The 12,560-nt window shown below is 38.0% G+C and overlaps 1 protein-coding gene and 1 long non-coding RNA gene across 3 annotated transcripts in view; one reads left to right on the forward strand and one right to left on the reverse strand.

Moving 5' to 3' along the window:
- LOC105500007 (uncharacterized) overlaps positions 1-12,560 on the forward strand; it is a 68,917-nt gene that overhangs the window by 50,457 nt on the left and 5,900 nt on the right. Inside the window, exon 3 of one of the 2 annotated variants that reach the window (XR_011624768.1) lies at positions 2,454-2,717. The exons of the other annotated variant lie outside the window; for it this stretch is intronic. This is a non-coding gene — a long non-coding RNA (uncharacterized lncRNA). Of the gene's footprint in view, positions 1-2,453; positions 2,718-12,560 lie in introns of those variants that run through there. 2 annotated transcript variants of the gene reach the window in all.
- Positions 6,064-12,560, reverse strand: part of LOC105500008 (laeverin) — a 73,574-nt gene continuing 67,077 nt past the window's right edge. Inside the window, exons 19-20 of the mRNA XM_011772912.2 lie at positions 12,062-12,137; positions 6,064-8,958 (exon numbers count right to left, since the gene is read on the reverse strand). Coding sequence (XP_011771214.2) covers positions 8,818-8,958; positions 12,062-12,137 — 217 coding nt within the window. The 3' untranslated portion in view covers positions 6,064-8,817. The remainder of the gene's footprint in view (positions 8,959-12,061; positions 12,138-12,560) is intronic.

Below are 12,560 nucleotides of genomic sequence, written 5' to 3' on the forward strand. Positions count from 1 at the left end.
AAAATCTTATATTCCTTCATCCAAACTTCTATATCCTGGTAACTTTAACTTTTGCCCATTATTCTCCAGTTTTGAGGCTGAGAACTACTTCCCGAACTATAACTTGGGGTTCTTCTTTTGTTTTTTTCACTTCTCTAATACTTGTTTAACAAATCCTTAACATTAAAATCTCTTTGCTAAAACAAGCAAACAAAATTGATCTGGCTTCTGTTTTTCTAACTGAAGCCTACTGGACACACTGCCTTATAGGGTTATTTTGAGGCTGAGACAAGGCACATATAGCACAGAGCTCAGTATGGTATATCACCCACAGAAGACACTCAGCAGGTAGTAGAATTTCCCTGCTGACCACATCTTTTCCCTACTTCATTGTGCTACTTCTAGTCGAGCAGGTCAAAACTTCTCTCTGAACTTATTTATAAAAGGAGGTAACATTTCTCTAAAAATGGGGGTATGTGTTGGGGGAAATGAAGGAAAATATCAACCTTGTGAAGAAATGAATGATAATTCATTTCTAGTGCTACTACTAGTACTTTCACCCTGCCTCCCTCTCACAGGAATTCATAAACACTGAGGCCACCCTCTAGTGCCAGGTGATCAGAAAGGTCTCCTGCTCACTATTGACAAGTCAAAGGAACACTTTCTGGAAGAAACCAGAGCTATTCTCTGTTATGGAGAATTCTCAGGACAATCTCCTAAATGAACCCTGAGAGCCCTGGCATCACTAAGGATTGTCCCTACCCATAGGAAATAATGGGACTAACCACCTGTGTTGATCTCAAGTAAGACATGCAAACACTAAAGAACTATTCTCAAAGACAAGGTGATCATTTCACAGAGGATAGAAAACCCCAAACTCTTGCAAACTCCATGCTTAGAGCCCCTTTAATCCTCTGATGTGTATCTATGAATCCTGAGAGGACTCATCACGTCATCAAAATCGTCCACCTTCAGTAGAAGCCTGAGAGCAGAGAAGGTGACAGCCTCATCTCATTGCTTGGTATTGTTTGTGAAAGAAAGCAAAGACAGCGAGGAAGGCTTTATATCCTGCTATTTCTTTTCCATGGCAATCAAAATAATTAAAGTGCAGTTCAGCCGAGGACAGGCAAGTATTCACATACACACTATTCTCACAAACATATACTCTATTATAAATACACACACAGCCTTTTTTTTTCACAAAATAAACTTTTTAGCAAGCAAAATAAGTTATAATATACTTTTAAGAATATAGCTTGGGTAGAAAGAGTTTCTATTAAAAAGCCTGCAACTTATTATTTTGAAAATCCTGATCCAAGAATCTACATTTTAGAAATAGAGTAGATAATATCTACCTGTGTTCTTCATTCTGTGCCTCTAAATTCCATTTAGAATTTTGAAGTGATGTTGTAGCACCCAAATCAAGATAATTTTATTCATCTAGTTAGATTTTCTTCAATGAAAAAATTACAGGTGATCTTAATTTATGATGAAGTTATGTCCCCATAAACCTATAGTAAGTTGAAAATGCAGTTAATGCACCAAACATCATAGCTTAGCATAGTCTACCTCAAATGCTCTGAGAACACTTACATTAGCCTCCAGTTGGGCAACATCATTTAACACAAAGCCTATTTTATAATAAAATGTTGAATAGCTCATGTAATTCATGGAAAACTACACTGAAAATGAAAAAAAAAACAGAATAGCTCTGTGGGTAGTCAAAGTATGGTTACTATTGAATTTGTATCACTTTTGCACCATTGTAAAGTAAAAAAATAGTAACTCAAACCACTGTAAGTCGGGATTGTCTTAGTGAAAGGAGGTGGTAATATGCACCTAGCAGAGAGTTGTTATTTCATTTCTACTAGATAGTAACAGTTAAGAATACTTAGCTACGGGCCAGGAGTGGGGGCTCACACCTGTAATCCCAGCATTTTGGCAGGCCAAGGCAGTTGGATCACTTGAGCCCAGGAGCTCAAGACCAGCCTGGGCAACATGGTGAAACCCTGTCTCAACTAAAAATACAAGAAATTGCCCGGGCATGGTGGTGTATGCCTGCAGTCTCAGCTACTCCGGAGGCTGAGGTGGGAGAATCACCTGAGCCTAGGAAGTCAAGGCTGCGGTTAGCAGAGATGGCAGCACTGCACTCCAGCCTGGGTGACAGAGTGACACCTTGTTTCAAAAAAACAAAAACAAAAACAAAAACCACCACAACAAAAATCCCAGAATACATAGCTATGTATCAGGAATTATATGCTACCTTCCAAGGTCCCCCGTGGATGCCTAAAACTGTGGATATTATCGTACTCTCTATACACGACTGTTTTTCCTGTACATATGTACTTAGGATAAAGTTAATTTATAAATTAGGCACGGTAAGAAATGAACAACAGTAACTAACAATAAAATAGAACAATTATGACAATATATTGTAATTAAAAATATGCAAATATGGTATCTTTCTCTTTCAGAATATCTTATTGTACTCTACTCACCCTTCTTGTGATGATGTAAAATGGTAAAATGGCTACGTGATGGGATGAAGTGAGGGCAATAACACAGGTATTGTGACATAGGTGGAAAATTCCAGAAATAAACAACTCTTAAGTTTCAAATTGTGTACTGTTCTTAGTGGTGCAATGAAATCTCTTGCCCTCCTGCTTCGGCCCACTGGATGGCAATGAGTCACCATGTAGTCACCTTGGCGATTAGAGCAACTGTTGCAGTATTGCAGTGCTTGTGTTCAAGTGACCCTTATTGTACTTAATAGTGGCCCCAAAACACAGGGTAGTGATGTAATATTTTTGAACTATAGTTGACCCTGAGTAACTGAAACTGTGGAAAATGAAACTGCAGCTAAGGGAAGACTACTTTACTATACTTCTAGATGTGTACTGTTTATCACTGATTATATAAAATGGTAAAATATTATTAGCTATTACTGTAACATGGACTAAGTCAAGTTGTTGGCATAATAATTTCAAGTTACATGATTCACCTATGTATATGTAAAGGTCTTCCCAAAAGTCTTACTGAAATTGTAAGATTGAATACTTTTGGAAGTATAAAGTCTACAAATTTTTATATAAAAGTTTCAAACAAACTTTATTTAAAAGTGTAATGACTTACATTTATTTTACATTTATATAGCTTTGTTGATTTTGAGTAATACATTTTAAAATTTTAAGTTTTTAGTCCCTCTGGTTGAAGATAGGAAATGTTGACTGAAACAAGAAATTAAGTCTTTTTGGACAACTTGCATTTCCAACTTGGGCATAATTATTAAAATGTTTAGTAGATAACTTCAGGATTGTGGCTGTGGCCATTACCAAATTTTAAAGAAAAAAGTGACTTGAAATGAAAGTGCATTGCAGTTCCAGTAACAAATAACTCTTTTATTTAAGTTTAATTTATTCAGAAACTCATAGAAAAGCTGGAGTTACTATAAAAATATTTTTTTTTCCTGAATCAACAGGTTATTGTTTCACTCCTTGATGTATATTTCTCACAACCAAAATATTTTCTACATAAATACAACAAACTATCAAAGTTGAGAAATTAACAATGATAGCATCTAATCTTCAGACTCCACCCAAGTTTTGCCAATTGTCCCTGTAACATTAGTCTTTTATGGCAAAAGGAACCAGTTTAGGACCACACACAACATTCAGTTGTCATGTCTCTAAGCTCCTCCAGTCTAGAACGGATCCTCTGTCTTTCCTCGACTTTCATGACCTTGAGACTTTTGGATATTATTGTTGCGGCATGTCCCTCAATTTGTTTTTTTCTTCATTATTAGATTCATGTTTGCAGCTTTGTTAGAAGTATAACAAGAATAATGATGTAGTTTTGTCATTTCATCTTATTAAATGGAATAAAATTTCTATTTATCCCACTGTGATGGAATATCATTGGAACTGATCACTTGAGTGAGGTGACATCTGCCAGGCTTTTCCCATTGTAAATTACTCATTTTGCCTTCATTATTCAACTGTACTTTGTGGGAAAGAACTTTGAAATTATGTAAATACCCTTCCTCATCAAAATTTTAATTGTTATTTAGCTCATGATTTCCCTTACTGCCTTTATTATTATGATTCTCAAACTTTCCCAGATTAGGCCAGTGGGGGTTCCTTCAAGCTGGCTTTTGGGTCCATTTGGTATGTCCCCATTATTTTTTGTAGTACTTCCTTGCTTTTTGCTTCAAAATATGTTCCACTTTTAATTGCCCCTTTCCTGTCCTGTCCTGGCCCTGAAATCAGCCATTTCTTCAAGGAACTTTGGCTCTTTTAGTGGAGAATGGCATCTAGAAGTCAAGATATGGGCAATAGCTGTGCTCATTATTAGGGTTGTCTTAGTTTGAGCTGCCATAACAATATACCATAGACTGGGTGGTTTAAGCAATAGACATTTCTTTCTCACAGTTCTGGAGACTGGAAGGTCCAATATCAAGGTGCCGGCAGCTTCGGTTCCTGGTGAGAGTGCTCCTCTTGGCCTGTAGGCAGCCACGTCCTCTCTCTGTGTTCACGTGCCGTTTTTGGTGCACACACATGGAGGGAGAGAGAATGCTCTGGTGTCTCTTCCTCTTCTTGTAAGAGCACTTATCACATCATGTGGGCCCCAACCTTAAGACCTCATCTAAACCTAATTACCTCCCAAAGCCCTCACTTCTGAATACCATTACCTTGGGGGTTAGAGCTTCAACATATGAATTGTTGGGGGATACATTCAGTCCATAACTAGGTGTTGCTGCTGCTACTCTCTCTCAGGAGGGAAGCTAGAGTCTAAATCCATTAGGTTGGTGCAAAAGTAATTGCAGGTTTTGCCATTACTTTTACTCTTTCTCTATCTCTATGTAAATAGAGATAGATAGAGATGATGTAGATATAGATATATTGGGTTGGTGCAAAAGTAATTGTGGTTTTTGCCACTAAAAGTAATGGCAAAAACTATATCTATATCTATGTATATTCAGATAAAGAGCAAAATATATCTACACATATTACAGCTGTTTATTACATACTTTACAAATACTTATGAATCAATCTATATATTGAAAACTATGAGTCCACACAAATACTTCCTATTCCATACCAGAACAGTTCATTCTTGTTCCCTTCATTTGAATATCTGTAACTCCCTTCTCCAACTACGAGAAGCCTGTATCCTATTATCATGGATGTATTTTCTTGTTTGCCCATAACCCTGTGGCGACTCACCTTTTATATCTGCCTCTCTCCCTCCCCATGTGGATTCCCTCCTTACCCTCCCCAGGCTCTGATACCTCATACTAGGCCACCTTCCAACATATGGATATCCTCTTTACCCCACAAGGACTTGAACTGCCCATTTTGGGTTGCACAACCCCCATTAGATGCCCTTCTCACCCTATCTGGGCTCTAAGTCACCATGTCATAATCCCCTCCACCACCGTGTGCTAACCTTATTCACCCTGTCTGGGTTCTGATATCCTGCTGTGATCTCCCCTCCTCTGTGTGGATTCTTTCTTCACCCCATTCAAACTCTTAATGCCCACTTCAAGTCATGGGCCACCTTGCTCTATTTCACCTCTAGGACTGACTTATTTATGAAGGGAAGGGAAGAGGAAGAGCCAAATAACTCCTAAAAATGTGTGTTGTAGAGATAACCTTTGCTAAATCTTGTTGAATTAGAGAGAAGAATGAGCCAAAGGCAACATATGTATGGTTTCAAATGCTGCTAACTGTGCTAAATCATTCTTTACATGGGGGAGGCAGTTATATTTACTTGTAAGCATCCCTTAAGGCTTTGCTTTGAACATGGTAATCCTGCTACAGTTTGGATGAGAAAAAAATAGCTTTTATTGGAGCAAAGAATGGATTAAACACGAGAAGTAACTAAGATGAGCTACATTTTAAATCTCATCTCACTTTGCTTCTTCATGCCTCCCCCAGAATAAATTGCTATACAGATTGGTCCCAGAGATCTAAATTACAAAAGATGTTGAACATCACACTAAGGCATTTGTTCTTTCATTTAAAGTCAACAATAACAAGTCACTGAATGGGTTTGGGCAAAACAAAACAAACAAACAAAAAGGCATAAGATTGTGAGAAAAAATTTAATTTCTAATTACGAAATTGGAAAAAATCATGACTATATTGTATACATTGTTAATTATTTTCAGGAAGAAAGGTATACAATAAATGGACTGGGTCAGGGAAATCATTTTATAGTTGGGGGTGATAATAGACAAGCAGTTTTTATTGGTTAATAAAGTATTAATGCCACACAGACAAATCAGCCTCAGTACCACTCCCTGACCTGTTACTGCATTATTGCTACCACAGAAACCAATCAACAATTACTTGTTTTTATACTTTGTATAAGGTAAAGCATAATAAAATGCAGTGCTTAAGTAACCAGCTTCATCCAAGTAAGTAAAAATGTTATATCATCTATTTTTTTCCTCATATTTAGAGGAAAGACTATTAATCAAATATTTGGGCATTTGATTTTGGAGAAACACCTTCAGCAGTATTTAATTACCACAGAAGCTAAGATGTAATAGGATTCAGTTTAACTTTTAACTGTCTGGAAAGACCAGCCTACATGCTCTTTTGGCAAGATCAGTAGTTCTTGGCATCACCCAATACCAGGCATCAGAGCCTTCTTGACCCTGAGTGTCAGCTTCAAAGCACACTTGGTGGACTGAGACCATGGTTGCGTGGGAAGACCAAGGAGTGAGGATAAAAACAACCAGGCAGAAGGAAGGCAGAGGTCACTGGAAAGAGGAGAAAGGGGAAAAGGGGAGAAGGGAAGAGGGAGCTCGAGAGAGAAACAACGGGAGTGGAAATAGAGGAGAGAGCTATGTATGGTTTGAATGTGTCCCTCCAAGGTCATGTGTTGGAAACTTAATCCTCAATGCAATGTTGAGAGGTGGGACTTTCAAGAGGTGATTAGGTCATGAAGGTTCTGCCTTCATGAATAGATTAATGCTCTTATCATGGGAGTTGGCTGGTCGTCTTGGGAGAGGGTTCTTGATAAAAAGGATGAGTTCAGTCCTCTTCCCTCTTCTTTCTCTTGCCCTCTTGCCTTCCACCATGGGGGATGACACAGCAAGAAGGCCCTAGTGAGATGCAGGCCCCTGGACCTTGGAATCTCCAGAATGATAAGAAACACATCTCTGTTCTTCACAAATTACCCAGTCTAAGGTATTCTGTGACAGCAGCACAAAATGGACTAAGACAGAGAGGAAGAGGAGGAAGAGAAAAGCAGTTGAGAGGACACATGAAGACAAAGTTATTGAAAGATGAGATGCATTATCAGAGGAAATATGGGAAATATAGAATGTTTAAGAAAAAAAACAGGAAAGTATCTCACCTACAACACTTTGAAGGCATGCAGATATTTTATTGCTGAAAATTTACATTTCTAAATTTGAAGAAGAAATTCTCTGACCTGTGCTTTCGTTTGTCCACATGGTGAAGCCCCACAGCCTCCCCCTGACACTCAGGGAGAACCCTCTTGTGAAGCAAATATAAAAGCAAAATTTTGTTTCGTATTTTCATTTATGGCTGCCTTAACTTATACAAGAAATAGGAAAAACGTCTTAGGTCACATTGCTTTGAGCTTATGTAACACCTTTAAAGACTGTTAATTGATGTCATACTCCTTAACCTTTACAAATATCACCCTGAGGTGGAGATCTGTAGTTTTACCCCATTCTACAAAAATAAAAATAAAATAAAAGATTAAATCATATACACAAAGTCTACAAGAGGAATGATTGGCTTTAGTTGTCTTGTTTTAATCAAGCATGAGAAAACTAAGCTAATTCCATACACTGGGACTGACCAAAATGTGTAAAGTAAGTTAGTCCACATTACAAGTAGGTTCAATTTGGCCAAAAGACACCATGTTTCAAACTTAATCCCCTGAGTGCAAAACTGTAAGATTATGCTCCAGTTAGCCTTGTAGTTCTGTTTCCTTCATTTCAGGATTCCTTTTGCCCTAAATAGTAGTCCATACTTGCTATTGTCTTTTGACGTCATTATTTTCACTCATACGCTTAGGCCGAAAGGGTGTCCATCCCACTGGTGGATACACAATCAAGAGCTTCAGAGCAAAGCCTTCATCTCCACTGTGGCCTCCACCACAGCAAGCCTAAGTGCACTTCCATGGATCCTACAATCATTTGTCTTTTTGTGACACCATAAAAGTCAGTAACTAGCAACGCATGATTCAATGCAGGATATACTGTGGGAGAGAGAAATGGGCAGGAGAAGACACACTTCTTGCCTTTAGGGCTCGTTAAATTGTCTCCTCTTTCTTTTTCAACTTGCTTTTCTTTGGCTCTTCTGTCTTCTAGTGAATATACTTTTTGAGTTTCTGTCTTTTCATATTGTCATGTTATCTTCTCATTAGTCTTTTCGATTTTCAATGTTGAACTAAATAAACCCTCGGGCCTGGCTAAACTGTTATTTCCCTCAGCAAAGAATGTGCCACTCATTAATGCCAATGATTTTATATTCCACTGGCCTTCACAACAAAATAAGCAAGACTTTCTTAGGTTAATTTGTTTTTACACAACATTTAAGGTGAATTCTGTGGGATTACAGCCCAACGTGAAGTGACATCTTTCCCAGAAATACAGCAGCATTGGCAAAATTGTCAGCAATCACCCAACCTCAGGGCCAAACATGACAATATGAGAAGAAAGGCACTCTAAGTAATAAATGTGACTGAAATACAAACAAAATGTATGGTTTTCCAGACTCATAAAGTATTGGAAGACAAAACTGTGAGCAAACTACATTATAATAGGCAAGAGGAGTGCTGAAAGATAGCCACAAGCTATGTGTTTCTCCTTAGCCATGCAGCCATCCTGGCATTTTGCTTCTTGTTTTTCAGATTTTCATTCTTTATTGTCTGTAATTTGGCATGAATGCTGATCCTCGAGTGTTCCTCCAACATGTTACTGAAAAACTGCTGCAGCTGGAAGGACAGAGAGACAGATGATCAGTGCAATCTAACTTCCCATTTGGACAAAACAAATATCTAAATGCTAAGCAGCAACATGATTTTGTAAATTGGTGATGATGGTTGGAATGAGTAGAAATGTATACTCCCAGATTGTGTGTCCCTGGGGAGACTGTGACTGAGACAATGTGATGAACACCACACCTACCCCAAAGAAGCAGATGTAGACAGGAAGGTCCATGAAGCAGAAACTATGCCTTATTCATTGCTCTAGTCCCAAAGCACATATTAAGTCTCAATGAATATTTACTGAAGGCAAATAGAGTGTTCTCTAAGATTTGCAGACAGAGATACAGTGAACCCCCTCACTTTTTTTAAATCTCAAAAGAAACTGAAACTTCCAAAGCTCAAAATTGGTACATAATAGTTGCATCTTTACAACTGTCATTCTTTATTTGAGAACACTTAGATAATGAATTCGTCCATTGGCTGAATTACCTCATTGGGTCAGGTCAAGCATACAGTTATTAGAACATTTGTTGCAATATTACGTATAAGTCAGACTCCAAGTGAAAAATAAGTTATATTCCAAAATATAAATAAGTTATAAGTTTTTTCAATTTTCATTTTACCAAAAGTCTCTTTTTGTATCAGTGGATTAGAACTCCAAACACTTACAGCCCTAAGATGAAGATGCACATTCCAGTTCACAACAGCTCACTTCAACCCTAATATACTCAAAATTGCATAGTAATAGGGCTATCAAGCCTAATTACAATGTAAAAGAAATGTTTTAGGGAAAAGTAAGTTAAAGAGCCAGGAACAATCCTCCCCCACTCTTTCCTTCTCTGCTCATACCTGCCAGGAGGTGGTAACCAACAGCCCACAACTCCACATCACGGACAGTGTGCCCAGGATTGGGCTCCTGTAGTGGTGGGAGGGGAGTGGTGATGGTGTTTGGGCTTGTGGGTGGGCTTTATGTGTGCTTGAGAGTATGTCTAGCAGGGGAACATAAAAACCAGAGCCAGAGATGCGGAAGGTGTTTGAAAATTGTGCCTTTGGAGAGGGACAAGGGAGGCAAATGATTTCATTTTCAGTTTCTTTTTTATTATTTATTTCAGATACTACCCTGTGAACTGATGCAGCCTAGCAGGACTGCTGGACATTAATAGTTGTTGGCAAGGATATTCATCTTAGCTCATTCATTTTTTTTTTTAAATTGCAACAATTTAACTACTGCTAAATCCATTTTTCCAATTTTGAAAAGCTGTCAGTGACTAGAATTTTGAAATTTTGAAGATTGCTAAATTTATACGAACCTCATTTATTATTCATTAACAACAACAAAACTTCACTAGATTCTGTAGAGGCAAACTAGATATACTTAAACTGTACAAGTCAGTGAATTTTGACCAATGTGTACCCCTTTGAAACCATAGACACAATCAAGTACATTTTCTCTACCCTGAAAAAGGGCCCTCAGGCCCTCTTGCAGTCCATCTCTCTGTCCCAAGCAACCACTGATCTGCCCTTTGTCACTATAGATCCATTTGCATTACCCAGAATGTGACTGGTTTCTTTTACCAAACATAATCACCTTGATATTCATCCATGTTGCTACACAAATTTTAAAAATTTCAGGATAGTATTCCATTGTGTGGGTATATTACTTTTCCTTATTCATTTACCTATGGATGGGCATTTAGATGGTTTCCAGTTAACATTTTTAAAAACTGCCTGTTTCCTGACATGGTTGTGCCATGTTACATTCCTCCCAGCAGGATAAAAGAGTTCCAGTTGCTCCATATCTTTGCCACCATTTGGTACCATAAATCTGTCTAATTTTACCTACGCTACTGGGTGTGTAGAGGTTGTATTTATATTGTATCCTTGTTTTACTTTGTGTGAAAGTATCTTTTTGTAGACATCTGCTTTTGTCTGCTTCGTTTACTTTCTGGTTACAGCCCTTTGTTCTTTCAGAACTTCCCCTTCCCCTTCCCAGTGCCTGTGACTTGGGTGGGGCTGTTCGACCCTGGCTAGACCAATCAGAGTATTCCATCTCCCCTGGACACAGTGATTGCTGCCTCTGACCCAAGTAGGACCAACCAAAGTGCTTTTTTCAGGGCAGGAACTCTTGAAGCTGTGAGAAAGTATCCTTCCTTCTGCAGCTGGGAGTGCTGAGGATTATATAAGCAGGGAGCTATGCTTCTCTCCACATGGAAAAAGACTGCCTAATAAAAATTCAGCCTAGAGGAAAGCAAAGCCAGGAAACGGTAAGAATCTAGAATAGACAAAATTAAGATATCATCTCAGTCCTCAGGGAGCTTATTGTAGCCTCATGGGGTAGACATATTTACCAGTGATTACACTATAAGGTAATAAGCACTATGGTAAAAATATATTCATAGGATTACTTGAAAGTATAGGTGAGGAAAGGGTATAAATCCTTCATTAAAAAGTTCCCAGAATAGATAATAGGAGCAGAATCTTAAAAGATGATTAGGAATTATCCAGCCAGGAACTGGGATGAGGAACGTTCTCCAGACAAAAGGTAGAGTGTTTCTGAAATCCAGAAAATGTGAAGCTATACAATAATTCAAGAAAATTTGTAAGTGGTACAGTATAGCTAGAGGAAATGTGTTTAGGGGTGTCTGTCCATCTCTCTTGCCCTCTGACACTTGGTGGTGAGGTGAGCAAAAATGAAGCCAAACTGTAATGTAGGGGCCAGATCATGAAGGGCCTCATGTGCTAATCACAGGATTTCAAAATTTCTTTGAAAAACTATAAAAAGCTACTGAAGCTCTGGAACAGAGCAATGACTGGCAGTGATGGCAAAGGTGGGACAGAAGGAAGCCCAATCTGGGACAGGAACCCTGGGCGAGAGTCCCCTGCATTCAGGTGAGAAAGGATGAAGTACCACCCTCCATGAACAGGTGATATCTATTTCAGGAGGAGGATACAATTAAAAACACTTCTTCACAGTGATACAGCAGCAACAGAAGCTTAGACTGTAATAATTCAGATAAGCATATTATTATTTTTAATTTTAACAAGTCCAAATTGCATAAAAAGTGGTTTCCAAATTATCATTGTGTTTCATAATATTTAAAGTGCTTACCTCCACAATCTGTAAATCTGTAGTTATGGCTCTCCCTATTGCATATATTAGATTGATCAATGATTGTGTGCCATACCTACAAGGCAATAATATGTTAATCAAGGGTGGAAAGCATTTTGCAAAATAAAGTTATATTTTATACAGCAGATGAAAGCCAAGTGTACGGCCCCTATTAATTCCTATGTCCTAAATCTAAGTAAAAACATGTATGAACTAGTTTAGCTTCATCTTTCAATAGAAAATCCTATTAACACTAAGGAAATATTGATAGTTAAATACTTATATGTGTTACACAAATCTGTTATCTAAATCTAAAAAGTTCTTCTTAAAAACAACCATTATCTATTAAAATGAGGTAGTTGGAATACACGTCACATGTCTCAATACAATTTCTAAAGGAATAAATAAATATATAAATTGTGTCCCGTAAAAAACAGTAGTTAAGAGAGGATCCATTTCAGAACTGCTGACTAAAGCCCCCTGAACATGTATTTAAAAT

Source organism: Macaca nemestrina, chromosome 6 (genome assembly GCF_043159975.1).
Source record: "Macaca nemestrina isolate mMacNem1 chromosome 6, mMacNem.hap1, whole genome shotgun sequence".
NCBI lineage: Eukaryota > Metazoa > Chordata > Mammalia > Primates > Cercopithecidae > Macaca > Macaca nemestrina.